Raw genomic sequence first — 19,360 nt, 5'->3', positions numbered from 1 at the left:
GCCGGGCCCACCCCCCCCCCCCCCCACGCTGCGCGCAGCGCACGGCCCGCAGCAAAGATGGCGGGCGCTCCCTGGCCCCGCCCCTCGCGCAGCCGCGGGGGCCGCTGGGAGATGTAGTCCGGCCGCAGGGGTGCGAAAAACGCGCATTTTACCATCGGATTTTTGGTAAATATTGCAATTAATATTAAACGTGTAATGTCCGGAAAGTTGTGTTTTGTTAATTCTCTCAAGTAGCGCGTTAAATAAATGTATTTTTGGGTTATAACGCGATGTAAAAATGGAAAATGCGCTACATAAGATGCTTTTTTAACCAGCTCAGGTTAAGGTTGCTTGTTCAATAAATTTTTTTTTTTTTTGTTTTTTTTTTTTTCACATTTCTGGGGGATCCTTCCGGAGGTTTTCTCCCAAATTTGTTCTAAATTAGGACAGGGGGATTTTTGGGTTTTTTATGGGGTTTTTAACGGGATTTGAGGGGAATTTCGGGGATTTTTTTTTGGTGTTTCTACGAGATTTGAGGGGGAATTTTGGGGATTTTTTAGGGGGTTTTTAATGGGATTTGAGGGGGATTTTGGGGAAATTTTGGAGGATTTTTAATGGGATTTGAAGGGGATTTTGGGGATTTTTTAGGGGATTTTAATGGGATTTGAGGAGGATTTTTTTGAGGATTTTTAATGGGATTTGAGGGGGATTTTGGGGGAAGTTTTTGGGGATTTTTAATGGGATTTGAGAGGGATTTATGGGATTCTTTAGGGGATTTTTAATGGGATTTGAGAGGGATTTATGGGATTTTTTAGGGGATTTTTAATGGGATTTGAGGGGGATTTTGGGGGAATTTTTGAGGATTTTTAATGGGATTTGAGGGGGATTTTTGGGTTTTTTTAGGGGATTTTTAATGGGATTTGAGGGGGGTTTTGGGGCTTTTTTTGGGGATTTTTAATGGGATTTGAGAGGGATTTTGGGGGAATTTTTTTGGGGGGTTTTAATGGGATCTGAGAGGGATTTTTGGGGATTTTTGGGGGGATTTTTAATGGGATTTGAGAGGGAATTTTTGGGAATTTTTTGGTGTTTCTATGGGATTTGAGGGGGAAATTCGGGGAATTTTTTTGGGGATTTTTAACGGGATTTGAGGGGGAATTTTAGGGAATTTTTTAGGGGATTTTCAATGGGATTTGAGAGAGATTTTTAGGGGATTTTTGGGAGTATTTGGGGGTATTTTGGGGTTTTTTTTTAATTTTTGGGTGTTTTTTAGGGGGATTTTTGAGGATTTTGGGGAGGATTTCTTGGGGGGCAAATTTTGGAAATTTATATTTTTGTGAGGGGCTGGGGGGAATTTTTGGGGATTTTTTTGTTTTTTTTTTTTTTAAAGGGATTTTGGGGTGGATTTTTGGGTGGGGTTTAGGGGATTTTGGGGGGTTTTTTTTAGGGGGGATTTTTGAGGGCGATTTGGGGATTTTGGGGCAGAATTTTGGGGTGATTTTCAGGGTTTTCGGGCCCCGTCGTCGTCACCGTCCTGGGAGGGTCCTCAGATGCTGCCTGGGAAGGGAAAGTGACAAAAAATGGGACAAAAAAGGTGAAAAAAGGGGGGGAAAATGTGAAAAAAGGGACAGGAGGTGACATCGGGGTCCCTCACCTGCGTAGGTGTCACCGGGGAGCGGGGTGTAACCTGCAGGGAGAAAATGGGGCAAAAATGGATAAAAATGGACAAAAAATGAGGTAAAAATTGAGAAAAAAGGGAGAAAAAAGCAACAGAAAGAGAGAAAAAAAAATTTAAAAGGGAAAAAAGGGAGGAAAAAGTAACTGAAAGGGAGAAAAAGTGAAAAAAAGGAGAAAAAAGGGACAAAAATGAGAAAAAAAAGCAATAAAAAGGGACAAAAAGGGAGAAAAAATAAATAAAAAGGGACAAAAAAGGGGGGAAAGGACAAACAGTGATGAAAAAGTGAAAAAAAGGCGAAAAATGGAACAAAAAAGCAACAGAAAGGGTGAAAAAGGGAGAAAAAAGGGACAAAAATGAGAAAAAAACAATAAAAAGGGACAAGGAATGATGAAATAGTGGGAAAAAAAGATGAAAATTGGGAAAAAAAGGAGAAAAAAGGACAAAAATCAACAAAAGGGGGCAGAAAAGTGACAAAAAGAGAGGGAAATGGACAAAAAAATGACAAAAAGGGATAGAAAATGAGGAGAAAGGGACAAAAAAGGTGAGAAAAAGCAACAAAAAAGGACAAAAGTGACGAAAATTAAGAAAAAGTGACAGATAATGGGCAAAAAGGAATAAAAATGACAAAAAGAGAGAAAAAGGGACAAAAAGAGGGACAGGAGGTGACATCAGGGTCCCTCACCTGCGTGGGTGGCACCGGGGAGCGGGGTGTAACCTGCAGGGAGAAAATGGGGCAAAAATGAGATTAAATGAGATAAAAGTGGACAAAAAATGAGAAAAAAGGGACAAAAAGCGACAAGAAGCAACAAAAATCAGCACAACAGTGATATAAAAGTGACAAAAAGGGACAAAAATGGCATAAAAGAGACATAAAAGTGACAAAAATGTCATAAAAGAGACAAAAAGTGACATAAAAGTGACAAAAAGCAACAAAAATCAGCATAAAAATGACATAAAATTGACAAAAATTGACAAAAAGTGACATAAAACCAACAAAAATCAGCATAAAAGTGACAAAACTGAGATAAAAGTGACAGAAAGTGACAAACAGTGACAAAAACCAGCATAAAAGTGACATAAAAGTGACAAAAAGCAACAAAAATCGACAAAAGTGATGAAAAGTGACAAAAACTGACACAAAATGCGGCAAAAATAAGCGTAGAAGTGACAAAAAAGGACAAAAATCAGCATAAAAGTGACAAAGAAGGGACAAAAATGGACAAAAAGTGACATAAAACCAACAAAAATCAGCATAAAAGTGACAAAAAGTGAGATAAAAGTGACAGAAAGTGACAAAAAGTGACAAAATGCAGCATAAAAGTGAAATAAAAGTGACAAAAATCGACAAAAGTGACGAAAAGTGACAAAAACTGACACAAAATGCGGCAAAAATCAGCGTAGAAGTGACAAAAAATTGACAAAAAGTGACATAAAACCAACAAAATTCAGCATAAAAGTGACAAAAATGAGATAAAAGTGACAGAAAGTGACAAAAAGTGACAAAAAACAGCATAAAACTGACAAAAAGTGAGAAAAAGTGACAAAAAGTGACATAAAACCGACAAAAATCAGCATAAAAGTGACAAAAATGAGATAAAAGTGAGAAAAGTGACAAAACCAGCATAAAAGTGACAAAAAGTAACAAAAATCGACAAAAGTGACGAAAAGTGACAAAAACTGACAAAAAATGTGGCAAAAATCAGCATAAACGTGACAAAAAAGGGACAAAATCAGCATAAAAGGGACAAAAATCAGCATAAAAGTGACAAAAAGTGACAAAAACAGCACAAAAGTGACAGAGTGACAAAAATCGACAAAAGTGACGAAAAGTGACAAAAACTGACAAAAAATGTGGCAAAAATCAGCGTAAAAGTGACAAAAATCAGCATAAAAGTGACGAAAAAGGGACAAAAAGCAACAAAAAATTGTCAGAAAAGTGCCAAAATTGCCCAAAAGTGCCAAAATTGCCCCGTTTTGTGCCCCCCGGTGTCACCTGCGCGCAGGAAGCGGCGGAGGCCGAAGGTGAGGATGAGGAGCCCCAGGAGCAGCGCCAGAACCGCCAGGGCCACCAGCAGCGACAGCCGCGGCGACAGACCCGGGGCTGCGGGGATAGATCCACCCGAAATTCAAATTAATCCACCCGAAATTCAAATTAATCCACCCGAAATTCAAATTAATACACGGGAAATGAAAGGAAATTCACCCAGAAATTCAAATAAATACACAGGAAAATTAAAAAAAAAATCCACCCGAAATTAAAAGAAATTCATCCAGAAATTCAAATAAATCCACCCCCAGAAATTCAAAGAAATCCACCCGTAATGAAAGTAAATTCATCCAGAAATTCAAATAAATCCACCCCCAGAAATTCAAATAAATACACAGGAAATGAAAGGAAATTCACCCAGAAATTCAAATAAACACACAGGAAATGAAAGGAAATTCACCCAGAAATTCAAATAAATCCACCCCCAGAAATTCAAATAAACCCACAGGAAATGAAAGGAAATTCACCCAGAAATTTAAATAAATACACAGGAAATGAAAGGAAATTCACCCAGAAATTAAAATAAATACACATGAAAATTTTTTAAAAATCCACCCGAAATTACAAGAAATTCACCCAGAAATAAAAAATAAATACACACGAAAATTAAAAAAAATATATACCCAAAATTAAAAGAAATTCACCCAGAAATTCAAATAAATACACAGGAAATGAAAGGAAATTCACCCAGAAATTCAAATAAATACACAGGAAAATTAAAAAAAAAATCCACCCGAAATTACAAGAAATTCACCCAGAAATGAAAGGAAATTCACCCAGAAATAAAAAATAAATACCCCCCGAAAATTAAAAAAAAATATACCCAAAATTAAAAGAAATCCACCCAGAAATGAAAGGAAAATCACCCAGAAATTCAAATAAATACACAGGAAAATTAAAAAAAAAATCCACCCGAAATGAAAGGAAATTGACCCAGAAATTCAAATAAATCCACAGGAAATGAAAGGAAATTCACCCAGAAATATAAATAAATACACAGGAAATTAAAGGAAATTCAACCAGAAATTCAAATAAATACACACAAAAATTAAAAAAAAATCCACTTGAAATGAAAGGAAATTCACCCAGAAATTCAAATAAAATTCGAAAACAAATCGTAACACTAAAAAAATCCCCCCCCCAAAAAATCCTAAACAATCCGTAACAGCAAAATATCCTAAAAATCCTCCCAAAAATTGTAAAAAAATGGTAAAAAACGCAGTCCAAATTAAAACAAAACAAACCAAAACAACCCTCCAGAAATCCCCCAAAAAATCCTAAAACTAAAAACACTAAAAATCCCCAGAAAGAAAACAAAAAAAACCCAAAATCCAAAATTCTAAAAAATTTAAAATTAAAAATTAAAAAAAAATCGAAATAAACCCTTCAAACAATCCCAAAAAATTCCCAAAAAATCCGTAACAAAAAATATCCTAAAAATCCTCCGAAAAATTGTAAAAAATTGTAAAAAATTGTTAAAAATTGTAAACAATTGTAAAAAAAATTGTAAACAATTGTAAAAAATTGTTAAAAATTGTAAAAAAAAATGTAAAAAATTGTAAAAAATTGTAAAAAATTGAAAAAAAAGTCAAAAATTGTAAAAAACTGTTAAAAATTGTAAAAAATTGTAAAAAAAATTGTAAAAAATTGCAAAAAAATTGTTAAAAATTGTAAGAAATTGTCAAAAAAATTGTAAAAGATGCCATCAAAATAAAAAAATAATCAAAATAAACCCTCAAAAAATCCCCCAAAAATTCCCTAAAAAATCCCAAAAGTCCCAAAAACCCCAAAATTCCCCCAAAATTCCCAAAACTGCCCCGAAAGGGCCTCACCCCACGTGACTCTGAGGGGCTCCTCCAGGCTGGGGTGCAGCGCCACGCAATCGAAAGTGTCCCCAGATGTCCCCGGTGGCACCTGGATCGTCGCCTGCGCCCGGAACGTTCCGTCCCCCACCGGCAGCACCCGCGATTGTCTCGAAGTGTCGCCGACGGCGTCGCCGACGATGCCGCCAACGGCGTCGCCAACGCTGTCCTCGGCGACGTCCCCAATGATGTCACCGTTGCAGAGCCACCTCATGGTGATGTCAGCGGGGGAGAAGCCCCAGGCGTAACACGTCAGGGCCAGCGCGGAGCCAGAGCGCTCGGGGACGATGCGCAGCCGCGGCGGCGCTGGGGGGACAGTTGGGGACAAAAAGGGATGTTTGGGGACATGGCGGAGGTGGCTTTGTGTCACCAAGTGGCCCCAAATTGGTGAAAAATGGGATCAAAGTGGAGAAAAGTGGGCTCAAAACGGTCCCAAGATGGCCGCAAATGTCCTGAGGTGATCAAATGGCCCCCACAAAATGGCCGCCAATGTGCCTCAAAATGGCCACCAGTGTGCCCGAATGTGTCCCAAAATGGCCACCAGTGCGCCTGAATCTGCCCCAAAATAGGCCCAAAATGGCCCCAAAATGGGCCCAAATGTGTCCCCAAAATGTCCTAAAAGTGGCCCCAAATGTGTCCCCAAGCGTGGCCCAAAATGGCCCCAAAATGGTCCCAAAATGGCCACCACAAAATGGCCCCCACAAAATGGCTGCCAATGGGCCTCAAAATGGCCACCAGTGTGCCCGAATGTGTCCCAAAATAGGCCCAAAATGGACCCAAATGGCCCCAAATGTGTCCCCCCAAGTACATCCCAAAATGGCCCCAAAATGGAGAAAAATGGGCTCAAAATGGTCCCAAGATGGCCGCAAATGTCCTGAGGTGATCAAATGGCCCCCACAAAATGGCCGCCAATGTGCTTCAAACTGGCCACCAGGGAGCCCGAATCTGCCCCAAAATAGACCCAAAAGGGGCCCAAATGGCCCCAAAATGGTCCCAAACTGGTCCCAAATCTGTCCCCAAAATGTCCTAAAAGTGGCCTCAAATGTGTCCCCAGGTGGGTCCCAAATGGCCCCAAAATGGTCCCAAAATGGCCACCACAAAATGGCCCCCACAAAATGGCCGCCAATGGGCCTCAAAATGGCCACCAGTGTGCCCGAATGTGTCCCAAAATAGACCCAAAATGGCCCCAAATGTGTCCTCAAGTACGTCCCAAAATGGCCCCAAAATGGAGAAAAATGGGCTCAAAATGACCCCAAGATGGCCGCAAATGTCCTGAGGTGATCAAATGGCCCCCACAAAATGGCCGCCAATGTGCTTCAAAATGGCCACCAGTGTGCCTGAATGTGTCCCAAAATGGCCCCAAAATGGGCCCAAACTGGTCCCAAATCTGCCCCCAAAATGTCCTAAAAGTGGCCCCAAATGTGTCCCCTGGTGGGTCCCAAATGGCCCCAAAATGGTCCCAAAATGGCCCCCACAAAATGGTTCCCACAAAATGGCTGCCAATGGGCCTCAAAATGGCCACCAGTGTGCCCGAATGTGTCCCAAAATAGGCCCAAAATGGACCCAAATGGCCCCAAATGTGTCCCCCCAAGTACATCCCAAAATGGCCCCAAAATGGAGAAAAATGGGCTCAAAATGGTCCCAAGATGGCCGCAAATGTCCTGAGGTGATCAAATGGCCCCCACAAAATGGCCGCCAATGTGCTTCAAACTGGCCACCAGGGAGCCCGAATCTGCCCCAAAATAGACCCAAAAGGGGCCCAAATGGCCCCAAAATGGTCCCAAACTGGTCCCAAATCTGTCCCCAAAATGTCCTAAAAGTGGCCTCAAATGTGTCCCCAGGTGGGTCCCAAATGGCCCCAAAATGGTCCCAAAATGGCCACCACAAAATGGCCCCCAAAAAATGGCCGCCAATGTGCCTCAAAATGGCCACCAGTGTGCCCGAATGTGTCCCAAAATAGACCCAAAATGGCCCCAAATGTGGCCTCAAGTACATCCCAAAATGGCCCCAAAATGGAGAAAAATGGGCTCAAAATGACCCCAAGATGGCCGCAAATGTCCTGAGGTGATCAAATGGCCCCCACAAAATGGCCGCCAATGTGCTTCAAAATGGCCACCAGTGTGCCTGAATGTGTCCCAAAATAGACCCAAAATGGGCCCAAACTGGTCCCAAATCTGCCCCCAAAATGTCCTAAAAGTGGCCCCAAATGTGTCCCCTGGTGGGTCCCAAATGGCCCCAAAATGGTCCCAAAATGGCCCCCACAAAATGGCCCCCACAAAATGGCCACCAATGTGCCTCAAAATGGCCACCAGTGTGCCCGAATGTGTCCCAAAATAGACCCAAAATGGACCAAAATGGCCCCAAAATGGGCCCAGATTGGTCCCAAATGTGTCCCCAGGTGGGTCCAAAAATGGCCCCAAAATGGTCCCCACAAAATGGCCACCAATGGACCTCAAAATGGCCACCTGTGTACCCAAATCTGCCCCAAAATGGACCAAAATGGCCCCAAAATGGGCCTAAATGTGTCCCCATATGTGGCCCCAAACCTGCTCCAAATGGACCCAAATGGCCCCAAATGTGTCCCCAAGTACATCCCAAAATGGCCCCAAAATGGAGAAAAATGGGCTCAAAACAGCCCCAAGATGGCCGCAAATGTCCTGAGGTGATCAAATGGCCGCCACAAAATGGCCGCCAATATGCTTCAAAATGGCCACCAGTGTGCCCGAATGTGTCCCAAAATGGCCCAAAATTGACCAAAATGGCCCCAAAATGGGCCCAGATTGGTCCCAAAAGTGTCCCCAAAATGTCCTAAACGTGGCCCCAAATGTGTCCCCAAGCATGGCCCAAAATGGCCCCAAAATGGTCCCAAAATGGTCCCCACAAAATGGCTGCCAATGGGCCTCAAAATGGCGCAAAGTGTGCCCAAAATGGCCCCAAATTTCCCCCCAATGTCCCCAATGTCCCCGATGCCCCCAATGCCACCAATATCCCCAATGTCCCCAATGTCCCCGATGCCCCCAATGTCCCCAAAATGTCCCCAAAGTGTCCAATGTCTCCCATGTCCCCAACATTCCCAGTGTCCTCAATGTCCCCAACACCCCAAATATCCCTGATACCCCCGATGTCCCCAATGTCCCCAAAGTCCCCAACACCCCCAATGTCCCCAACCCCCACAATGTCCCCAGTGTCCCCAATGTCCCCAACATTCCCAATATCCCCAATGTGCCCAGTGTGTCCTCAATGCCGCCAATGTCCCCAATGTCCCCAATGTCCCCAAGACCCCCAATGGCTCCAATGTCCCCAATGTCCCCAAATGTTCCCAATGTCCCCAAGACCCCCAATGGCTCCAATGTCCCCAATGTCCCCAAATGTCCCCAATGTCCCCAAGACCCCCAATGGCTCCAATGTCCCCAATGTCCACAATGTCCCCATTGTCCCCAATGTCTCCAATGGCTCCAATGTCCCCAATGTCCCCAACCCCCACAATGTCCCCGACGTCCCGGTTGTCTCCATTGTCCCCGATGTCCCCAATGTCCCCAAGCCCCCATTGACCCCAACGTCCCCAACATTCCCAACTTCCCCAATGTCCCCAACCCCCCCAATGTCCCCAATGTCCCCAACATTTCCAATATCCCCATTGTTCCTGATGTCCCCAAGACCCCCAATGTCCCCATTGTCCCCAATGTCCCCAAGACCCTCAATGGCTCCAATGTCCCCCATTTCCGCAACCCCCCCAATGTCCCCAATGGCTCCAATGTCCCCAATGTCCTCAAAGTCCCCAAGACCCCCAATGGCTCCAACATCCCCAATGTCCCCATTGTCCCCAATGTCCCCAATCCCCCCAATGACTCCAATGTCCCCAATGGCTCCAATGTCCCCAACCCCCTCATTGTCCCTGATGTCCCCAACGTCCCCAATCCCCCATTGACCCCAACATCCCCATTGTCCCCAACCCCCCCGATGTCCCCGACGTCCCCGTTGTTGCCAATGTCCCCAATGTCCCCAATGTCCCCAACCCCCCGTTGACCCCAACGTCCCCAATCTCCCCAACATTCCCAATGTCCCCGTTGTCCCCGATGTCCCCGACGTCCCCGTTGTCCCCAATATCCCCGTTGTCCCCAATGTCCCCATTGTCCCCGATGTCCCCGATGTCCCCAACGTCCCCGTTGTCCCCAGTGTCCCCATTGTCCCCAATGTCCCCAATGTCCCCAATGTCCCTGATGTCCCCGATGTCCCTGTTGTCCCCAGTGTCCCCATTGTCCCCAATGTCCCCAATGTCCCCGTTGTCCCCAATGTCCCCAATGTCCCCGTTGTCCCCAATGTCCCCAATGTCCCCAACATTCCCAATGTCCCCGACATCCCCGTTGTCACCAATGTCCCCAATCCCCCATTGACCCCAACGTCCCCAATGTCCCCAACCCCCCCAACGTCCCCAATGTCCCCAACATTCCCAATGTCCCCAATGTCCCCGTTGTCCCCGATGTCCCCGACGTCCCCATTGTCCCCAATATCCCCGTTGTCCCCAATGTCCCCATTGTCCCCGATGTCCCCGATGTCCCCAATGTCCCCGTTGTCCCCGTTGTCCCCAATGTCCCCGTTGTCCCCAATGTCCCCAATGTCCCCGATGTCCCCGTTGTCCCCGTTGTCCCCGATGTCCCCTGACCTCTCAGTGGTGGCCACACCCTCTTGGGCAGCTCCTGGCAGAGCCGCTGCCGCTGGCGCAGCCGCTGTCCCCACCTGCTGTCCTGGGCCAGCGCCCGCGCCAGGATGTCCCCAAGTGTCCCCAAGGGCCCCCCCTGCTGGCAGGGGCCGGCGCGGGGTCCCCGCAGGTCGCCGCACACCAGCGGGAACCGCGACAGCGCCACCTCCACCTCCTGAGAGCCGTTGGTGGCCACCAAGGAGCCGTCGGTGGCCAGCGAGCAGAACGAGGCCACCTGCAGCACGAACGGGGCTAAAAGGGACCGGAGATGGGATTTGAAGCGGATTTTTTGGGGTTTTTTTTGGGGGGTTTTCGGGTTTTTTTGAATTTTTGGGTGGGTTTTTGGGGATTTTTTTAAGGTTTTTGAGGATTTTTTGGGGTTTTTCAGGGTTTTTGAGGGGATTTTTGGGGTTGTTTGGGGTTTTTTGGGGGTTTTGGGGATTTTCTTGAGATTTTTGGGAATTTTTTAGGGATTTTTTTGGGGTTTTTTTGGGGCTTATTTCGGGGAATTTTGGTGATTTTGAGGTTTTTTTTTCGGGATTTTGGGGGGATTTTTGGGGGTTTTGGGGATTTTTTGAGGGTTTTTTTGGAGATTTTTTGGATTTTTTTTGAGGTTTTTTGAGGATATTTGGAGGATTTTTTGGGATTTTAAAAAAATTTTTTGGGGATTTCATTGGATTTTTTTGGGATTTTTTTGGGGGGGCTTATTTCAGGGAAATTTGGGGATTTTGGCGATTTTTTGGGGATTTTTGCAAGATTTTGAATTTTCTTTAGGATTTTTTTGTAGATTTTTTTTGATTTTTTGTAGATTTTTTTAGGGATATTTCTAGATTTTTTTTAATCTATTTTTGGAGGTTTTGGGGGGTTTTTAAAATTTTTTTAAACTTTTTTTGGGATTTTTTGGTTATTTTTGTGGCATTTTCTGGATTTTCACCCAAAAATCCTCTGCACCCCAACAAATGTTATGGGGCGGGGCCCCCCCCCAGCCCTGCCCTCATTCCCAACTTCCCCTTTTCCCAAATTTTCCCCTTTTTTTCCCACTTTTTTTCCTGCCAAATCCGCTTCCCACAAGGTCGCCCCCCCCCCAACCTCCCCAAATTCCCAATTTTTCACCCCAAAATCTGCTCCACCCCCTCCAAATCTTATAGGGCGGAGCCCCCCCCAACCTCCCTCATTCCCAGCTCTCCCTTTTCCCAAATGTTCCCAAATTTTCCCAAATTCTCAGTTTTTTGTCCCGCCAAATCCACTTCCCACAACGCGGAGCCCCCCTCAAACCTCCCCAAATTCCCAATTTTTCACCCCAAAATCTGCTCCACCCCCCCCAAATCTTATAGGGCGGAGCCCCCCCCGACCCCCTTCATTCCCAGCTCTCCCTTTTCCCAAATTTGCCCAAATTTGCCCAAATTTCCCCCCTTTTTCCCGCCAAATCCGCTTCCCACAAGGCAGAGTCCCCCCCAAACCTCCCCAAATTCCCAAGTTTTCGCCCCAAAATCCGCTCCACCCCCCCCAAATCTCATAGGGCGGAGCCCCCCCAGCCCCGCCCTCATCCCCGACTTCCCCTTTTCCCAAATTTTCCCCAAATTTCCCCAAATTTTTCCCGTTTTTTTCCCCCAAACCCGCGCTCCTCACCCGCCCCGGGGGCTCCGAGCGCCGCCAGCAGCAGCGGCAGCATCGCGGACTGGGAGGAACTGGGAGGAACTGGGAGGAACTGGGACGGACTGGGACGGACTGGGAGGGGCTGGGAGGTGCTTTGGGGTGCCCCCCCCCGGGTGGGGACGTTTGGGGACATTTGGGGACATTTTGGGGCAGCCAATGGGAGCGCGCGGCGGGCGCGCGTCACTCGCTGCCAGGCAGGGCTGAGCCGGGAGCGGCCGCGAGAGGGACTTGGAGCGAACTGGGAGAACTGGGAGGGACTGGGAGGGACTGGGAGGGACTGGGAGCGAACTGGGAGGGACTGGGAGGGACTGGGAGGGACTGGGAGCGAACTGGGAGGGACTTGGGGGGACTGGGAGGGACTGGGAGGGACTGGAAGGGACTGGGGGGGACTGGGAGGGACTGGGAATGGATTGGGAGCGAACTGGGAGTGAACTGGGAGGGACTGGGAGGGACTGGGGGGGACTGGGAGTGAACTGGAAGAGACTGAGAGGGACTGGGAGTGAACTGGGAATGGATTTGGAGCGAACTGGGAGAACTGGGAGGAACTGGGAGGGACTGGGAATGGACTGGGAGGGACTGGGAATGGATTTGGAGCGAACTGGGAGGAACTGGGAGGGACTGGGAGGGACTGGGAGGGAACTGGGAGGGACTTGGAGTGAACTGGAAGAGCCTGAGAGGGACTGGGAGTGAACTGGGAATGGATTTGGAGCGAACTGGGAGAACTGGGAGGGACTGGGAGGGACTGGGAATGGACTGGGAGGGATTGGAAGGGAACTGGGAGGGGACTGGGAGGGAACTGGGAGGGACTTGGAGTGAACTGGGAGGGACTGGGAATGGATTGGGAGCGAACTGGGAGCACTGGGAGGAACTGGGAGGGACTGGGAGCACTGGGAGCTGTTACTGGGAGCCACCCTGGGAGCTGGGACTGGGACCGGGACCAGGACTGGGATTAGAACCGGGATAAAACCGGGATCAGGATCAGGACTAAAACCAGGACCAGGACTGGGACAAGGATTAGAACCAGAACCCGGATTGGGATAAAACCGGGATCAGGATCAGGACTAAAACCAGAATCAGGACTGGGATTAGAACCGGGATAAAACCAGGATCGGGATCAGGACTAAAACCAGGACCAGGACTGGGATAAAACCGGGATCAGGATCAGGACTAAAACCAGGACCAGGACTGGGACCAGAACCGGGATAAAACCAGGATCAGGATCAGAACCAGAACCGGGATAAAACCGGGATCGGGATCAGGATCAGGACTAAAACCAGGACCAGGACTAAAACCAGGATCAGGATCAGAACCAGGACCGGGATAAAACCGGGATCAGGATCAGGACTAAAACCAGGACCAGGACTAAAACCAGGATCAGGATCAGAACCAGGACCGGGATAAAACCGGGATCGGGATCAGGACTAAAACCAGGACCAGAACCCGGATTGGGACCAGTATCAAGGCTAAAACCAGGACCAGAACCAGGACCAGGATCAGGACTGGGATTGGGATCAGGATCAGGACTAAAACCAGGACTAAAACCAGGATCAGAAACAAAACCTGGATGGGGACTTGGATCAGGATCAGGGTCAAGGATTTGGATCAGGACCAGGATCAGGACCAGGACTAAAACCAGGACCAGGATCAGGACTAAAACCAAGACTAAAACCAGGATCAGAAACAGAACCTGGACAGGGACTTGGATCGGGATCAGGGTCAAGGATGGGGACCAGGATCAGGACCAGAACCAGCATCAGGACTAAAACCAGGACCAGGATCAGGACCAAAACCAGGACCAGGATCAGGACCAAAACCAGAACTAAACTCAGGATCAGAAACAAAACCTGGATGGGGACCTGGATCAGGATCAGGGTCAAGGATTGGGACCAGGATCAGGACCAGGACTAAAACCAGGATCAGGATCAGGACTAAAACCAGGACTAAAACCAGGATCAGAAACAGGACCTGGACCGGGACTTGGATCGGGATCAGGGTCAAGGATTTGGATCAGGACCAGGATCAGGATCAGAACTAAAACCAGGACTAAACCCAGGACTGTGACAAACAAGGACACGGCGTCTGCCAAAGCCTGGGTTTATTTAGGACAGGCGGGAATTAACTCCCAGATTCCCACGGGGATGAGCTCAGCCTGTGAACAAAAACCCAAAATTGGGGACGGTCCCCCACTGGCACCCCCGGGACTGGGACTGGGATTAGGGCTGGGACTGGGATTAAGGATGGGACTGGGACTGGGACTGGGACTGGGACTGTGATTAGGACTGGGACTGGGATTAGGACTGGAACTGGGACTGGGATCGGGACTGGGACTGGTTTTAGGGCTGGGACTGGAATTTGGACCAGGATTGGGACTGGGACTGGGACTGGGATTAGGGCTGGGACTGGGATTTGGACCAGGATTGGGACTGGGACTGGGACTGGGATTAGGGCTGGGACTGGGATTAGGACTGGGATCGGGACTGGGACTGGGATTGGGACTGGGACTGGTTTTAGGGCTGGGACTGGGATTTGGACCAGGATTGGGACTGGGACTGGGACTGGGATTAGGGCTGGGACTGGGATTAGGGCTGGGACTGGGACTGGGACTGGGATCGGGACTGGGATCAGGATCAGAACCAGGACCAGAACTGGGACTGGGATCAGGACTGGGACCAGGATCAGGACTAGGACTGGGACAAGGACCAGGACCAGGACTGGGATCAGGACTGGGACCAGGATCAGGACTAGGACTGGGACAAGGACCAGGATCAGGACTGGGACCAGGACTGGGACCAGGATCAGGATTAAGACTGGGACTGGGACTGGGACCAGGACCAGGAATGGGACCAGAATCGGGATCGGGATCAGGACCAGAACCGGGATCAGGACTGGGACCACAATCAGGACTAGGACTGGGACAGGGACCAGGACCAGGAATGGGACTGGGACTGGGACCAGGATCAGGATTAAGACTGGGACTGGGACTGGGACAAGGACCAGGAATGGGATCAGGACTGGGACCAGTATCAGGACTAGGACTGGGACTGGGACCAGAACCAGGAATGGGACCAGAATCGGGACCAGGATCAGGACTAGGACTGGGACTGGGACAAGGACCAGGACCAGGACTGGGATCAGGACTGGGACCAGGATCAAGATTAAGACTGGGACTGGGACAAGGACCAGGAATGGGACCAGAATCGGGCTCGCGATCAGGACCAGAACCGGGATTAGGCCTAGGCCCGGGCCTAGGCTTAGGCCCAGGTTTAGGCCGGGCCTATCCCCGTACCGGTGCGGTCCCCGCGGGCCAGCAGGGCCAGGCCGGCCCCCAGCAGGGCCAGGACGAGGCCCAAGGCCAGCGCGGCTCCGGCCAGCGCCGTGTCCAGCTGCTCGTCCAGCGCCGTGTCCGGAGCCACTGCGGGCACGGCCCCCGGTCAGCTCCGGCCGCGGGGCGTCCCCAAAAATCACCCAAGATCACCCCAAAAATACCCCAAAAATCACCCAAAAATCACCCCAAAAATACCCCCCAAAATCACCCAAGATCACCCCAAAAATACCCCCCAAAATCACCTAAGATCACCCCAAAAATACCCCAAAATCACCCAAAAATCACCCCAAAAATACCCCCAAAATCACCCAAAAATCACCCCAAAAATACCCCCCAAAATCACCCAAGATCACCCCAAAAATACCCCCCAAAATCACCTAAGATCACCCAGGAAATACCCCAAAATACCCCCAAAAATCACCAAAAATCCCCCCAAAAATCCCCCAAAAATCACCCCAAAAAATACCCCCAAAAATCACCCAAAAATACCCCAAAATCACCCAAAAATCACCCCAAAAAATACCCCAAAAATCACCCAAAAAACACCTCAAAAATCACCCAAAAATACCCCAAAAATCACCTAAAAATCACCCAAAAATACCCACAAAACCACCCAAAAAATCCCAAAAAAATCCACAAAAATCCCCGAAAGTCAAAAAAAAAACCCCAAAAAATCTCCAAAATCCCCAAAAATCCCCCTCCAAAAAAAACCAAAAATCCCCCCAACATCTCAAAAAATTCCCCCCAAAAACCCCAAAAACCCCACAAAATTCCCCAAACAATCCCACAAAAAAAAAAACCTAAAAAATCCCAAAAAAAAAAAAAAATCAAAAAAAATCCCCAAACCCCCACAAAAATCCCCAAAAAATCCCAAAAAAGCCTAAAAAATCCCCCAAAAATCCCAAAAATCCAAAAAAAACCCACAAAAAACAAACCCCCCCCCCAAAAATCCCAAAAAAACCCCCAAAAATCCCCAAAAAAAAGCAAAAAAAAAGCCTAAAAAAAATCCCAAAAAATCCCCAGAAACCCCAAAAATCCCCATAAAATCAAAAAAAAAATCCCAAAAAACCCGAAACAACCCCAAAAGATCCCCCAAAAAACCCAAAAAATTCCCCAAAAAATCGCAAAAAAACCCCAAAAACCCAAAAAATCCCTAAAAAAAACCAAAAAAATCCCAAAAAAAACCCCAAAAAATCCCAAAAAATCCCCAAAGTCCCGCCCGCGGCGCACCCCAGTAGGCCACGGCGGTGGCGTTGCGGCGCGGCGCGGTGACCTCGCAGGCGTGGACGGCGCCGGGCGCCGGGCGCACGGCGATGCGGGAGAAGCGCGCGAAGGTGAGGTCGCCCGCGGGGACGAAGGGACCCAGAGTGACCCCGCGAGTGACCGCGGCTCCGGCCACCGTCCAGCCAACGTCCAGCGCCGGCGGGAAGATGTTCTCCACCAGGCACACCAGCGTGGTGGGTTCTCCTGGGGATGGGGGTTCCGCCGGGAACACCGAGACCACCGGGATTCCTGGGGCAAAAAATGTGAAAAATTGGGAAAATTGGGAAATTGGGATGAGGAAAATGGGAAAATGGAGAAATGGGGATGGGAGGTTGGGCTGGAAGATGTTCTCCACCAGGCACACCAGCGTGGTGGGTTCTCCTGGGAATGGGGGTTCCGCTGGGAACACCGAGACCACCGGGATTCCTGAGGGGAAAAATGGGAAAAATGGGAAAAATGGGAAATTGGGATGGGGAAAATAATGGGGAAATGGGGAAATGGGGATGGGAGGTTGGGTTGGAAGATGTTCTCCACCAGGCACACCAGCGTGGTGGGTTCTCCTGGGGATGGGGGTTCCGCCGGGAACACCGAGACCACCGGGATTCCTGGGGCGAAAAATGGGGAAAACGGGAAAATTGGGAAATTGGGATGGGAGAAATGGGATCAGGAAAAGTGGGGAAATGGGGAAATGGGGATGGGAGGTTGGGTTGGAAGATGTTCTCCACCAGGCACACCAGCGTGGTGGGTTCTCCCGGGGATGGGGGTTCCGCCGGGAACACCGAGACCACCGGGATTCCTGAGGGGAAAAGTGGGAAAAATGGGAAAAATGGGAAATTGGGATGGGGAAAATGGGAAAATGGAGAAATGGGGATGGGAGGTTGGGATGGAAGATGTTCTCCACCAGGCACACCAGCGTGGTGGGTTCTCCTGGGGATGGGGGTTCCGCCGGGAACACCGAGACCACCGGGATTCCTGGGGGGAAAAGTGGGAAAAATGGGAAAATTGGGAAATTGGGATGGGAAAAATGGGATCAGGAAAAGTGGGGAAATGGAGAAATGGGGATGGGAGGTTGGGCTGGAAGATGTTCTCCACCAGGCACACCAGCGTGGTGGGTTCTCCTGGGGATGGGGGTTCCGCTGGGAACACCGAGACCACCGGGATTCCTGGGGGGAAAAGTGGGAAAATTCGATTGGGAAAATGGGAAAAATTGGGAAATTGGGATGGGAAAATGGGGAAATTGGGAAATGGGGATGGGAGGTTGGGCTGGAAGATGTTCTCCACCAGGCACACCAGCGTGGTGGGTTCTCCTGGGGATGGGGGTTCCGCCGGGAACACCGAGACCACCGGGATTCCTGGGGCGAAAAATGGGGAAAATGGGAAAAAATGGGAAAATTGGGATTGAAAAGATGGGAAAAGAGGGAAAATGAGATTGGGAAAAATGGGGAAATGGGGATGGGAGGTTGGGCTGGGAGATGTTCTCCACCAGAGCACCGGGATTCCTGGGGGGGAAATGGGAAAAGTTGGGAAAATGGGAAAATTGGGAAAAATTGAGGTTGGAAAAGTGGGTAAAATGGGGAAAAGTGGGGAAAAATTGGGTTGGGAAAAATGGGAAAATGGAGAAATGGGGATGGGAGGTTGGGTTGGAAGATGTTCTCCACCAGGCACACCAGCGTGGTGGGTTCTCCTGGGATTGGGGGTTCCGCCGGGAACACCGAGACCACCGGGATTCCTGGGGCGAAAAATGGGGAAAACGGGAAAATTGGGAAATTGGGATGGGAGAAATGGGATCAGGAAAAGTGGGGAAATGGGGAAATGGGGATGGGAGGTTGGGTTGGAAGATGTTCTCCACCAGGCACACCAGCGTGGTGGGTTCTCCTGGGGATGGGGGTTCCGCTGGGAACACCGAGACCACCGGGATTCCTGGGGGGAAAAGTGGGAAAAATTGGGAAATTGGGATGGGAAAAATGGGAAAATGGAGAAATGGGGATGGGAGGTTGGGCTGGAAGATGTTCTCCACCAGAGCACCGGGATTCCTGGGGGGGAAATGGGAAAAATGGGGGGAAATGGGATTGGAAAAATGGGAAAAATTGGGTTGGGAAAAATGGGGAAAATGGAAAAATTTGGATTGGAAAAGTGGGAAGAGAGGGAAAATGGGATTGGGAAAGTGGGAAAATGGAAAAATGGGAATGGGAGGTTGGGCGGGAAGATGTTCTCCACCAGAGCACCGGGATTCCTGAGGGAAAATTTGAAAAAATTGGGGAAAATCGGGAAAAATTGGGAAAAATTTGGAACAATCGCAGAAAATTTGGATTGGGAATGGGATTGGGATTGGTTTTGTCCATTTATTCCCAAGTTTTTTGTGGTTTCCATCCCTCCATCCCCAAATTTTCCTACATTTTCCATCTCAAATTTTTCCTACTATTTCCATCCCTTCATCCTGAAATTTTCCTACAATTTCCATCCCTCCATCCCCAATTTTTTCCACATTTTCCACTCTTTATCCCTTAATTTTCACACTCTCCACCCCCAAATTTTCCCACATTTTCCAGCCTTTTATTCCCCAATTTTCCCACATTTCCCATCCCTCCATCCCAAATTTTTCCTATATTTTCCACCCTTTCATCTCCAATTTTCTCACACTTCCCACCCCTTTTCCCCAATTTTTCCCCCATTTCCCATCCCTTTCCCCCCAATTTTTCCCACATTTCCTATCCCTTTTTCCCGCTTTTCCCATCCCTTTTCCCACAGTTTTCCCTGTATTTCCCATCCCTTATTCCCCAATTTTTCCTATATTTTCCATCCCTTCCTCCCCAGTTTTTCCTGTATTTCCCATCCCTCCTTCCCCAGTTTTTCC

General features: G+C 48.4%; 2 protein-coding genes across 3 annotated transcripts in view; both read right to left on the bottom strand.

Annotated features, from left to right (window-relative positions):
- Window positions 1-180: 180 nt before the first annotated feature.
- On the bottom strand, window positions 181-11,975 carry LOC128801783 (HLA class II histocompatibility antigen, DM beta chain-like). 2 transcript variants are annotated; one of them, XM_053967910.1, is made up of 7 exons: window positions 11,892-11,975; window positions 10,227-10,514; window positions 5,534-5,869; window positions 3,648-3,755; window positions 2,337-2,369; window positions 1,631-1,663; window positions 181-1,533 (listed from the first exon to the last, which is right to left on the bottom strand). In XM_053967910.1, the coding sequence occupies exons 1-7, from the start codon at window positions 11,932-11,934 to the stop codon at window positions 1,523-1,525; spliced, it is 852 nt and encodes a 283-aa protein (XP_053823885.1). In that variant the 5' UTR covers window positions 11,935-11,975; the 3' UTR covers window positions 181-1,522. The 2 variants fall into 2 exon arrangements, with proteins under 2 accessions (XP_053823885.1, XP_053823886.1); XM_053967911.1 differs by lacking the exon at window positions 3,648-3,755.
- Window positions 11,976-13,996: 2,021 nt separating this feature from the next.
- Window positions 13,997-19,360, bottom strand: part of LOC128801703 (class II histocompatibility antigen, M alpha chain-like) — a 10,520-nt gene continuing 5,156 nt past the window's right edge. Inside the window, exons 2-4 of the mRNA XM_053967740.1 lie at window positions 16,474-16,755; window positions 15,205-15,330; window positions 13,997-14,067 (exon numbers count right to left, since the gene is read on the bottom strand). Coding sequence (XP_053823715.1) covers window positions 14,063-14,067; window positions 15,205-15,330; window positions 16,474-16,755 — 413 coding nt within the window. The 3' untranslated portion in view covers window positions 13,997-14,062. The remainder of the gene's footprint in view (window positions 14,068-15,204; window positions 15,331-16,473; window positions 16,756-19,360) is intronic.

This window comes from Vidua chalybeata, chromosome 31, assembly GCF_026979565.1.
Source record: "Vidua chalybeata isolate OUT-0048 chromosome 31, bVidCha1 merged haplotype, whole genome shotgun sequence".
NCBI classification, from domain to species: Eukaryota; Metazoa; Chordata; class Aves; order Passeriformes; family Viduidae; genus Vidua; species Vidua chalybeata.
The sequence above is the reverse complement of the archived record's forward strand: the minus strand, read 5'-3'. Positions and strand labels throughout refer to the sequence as shown.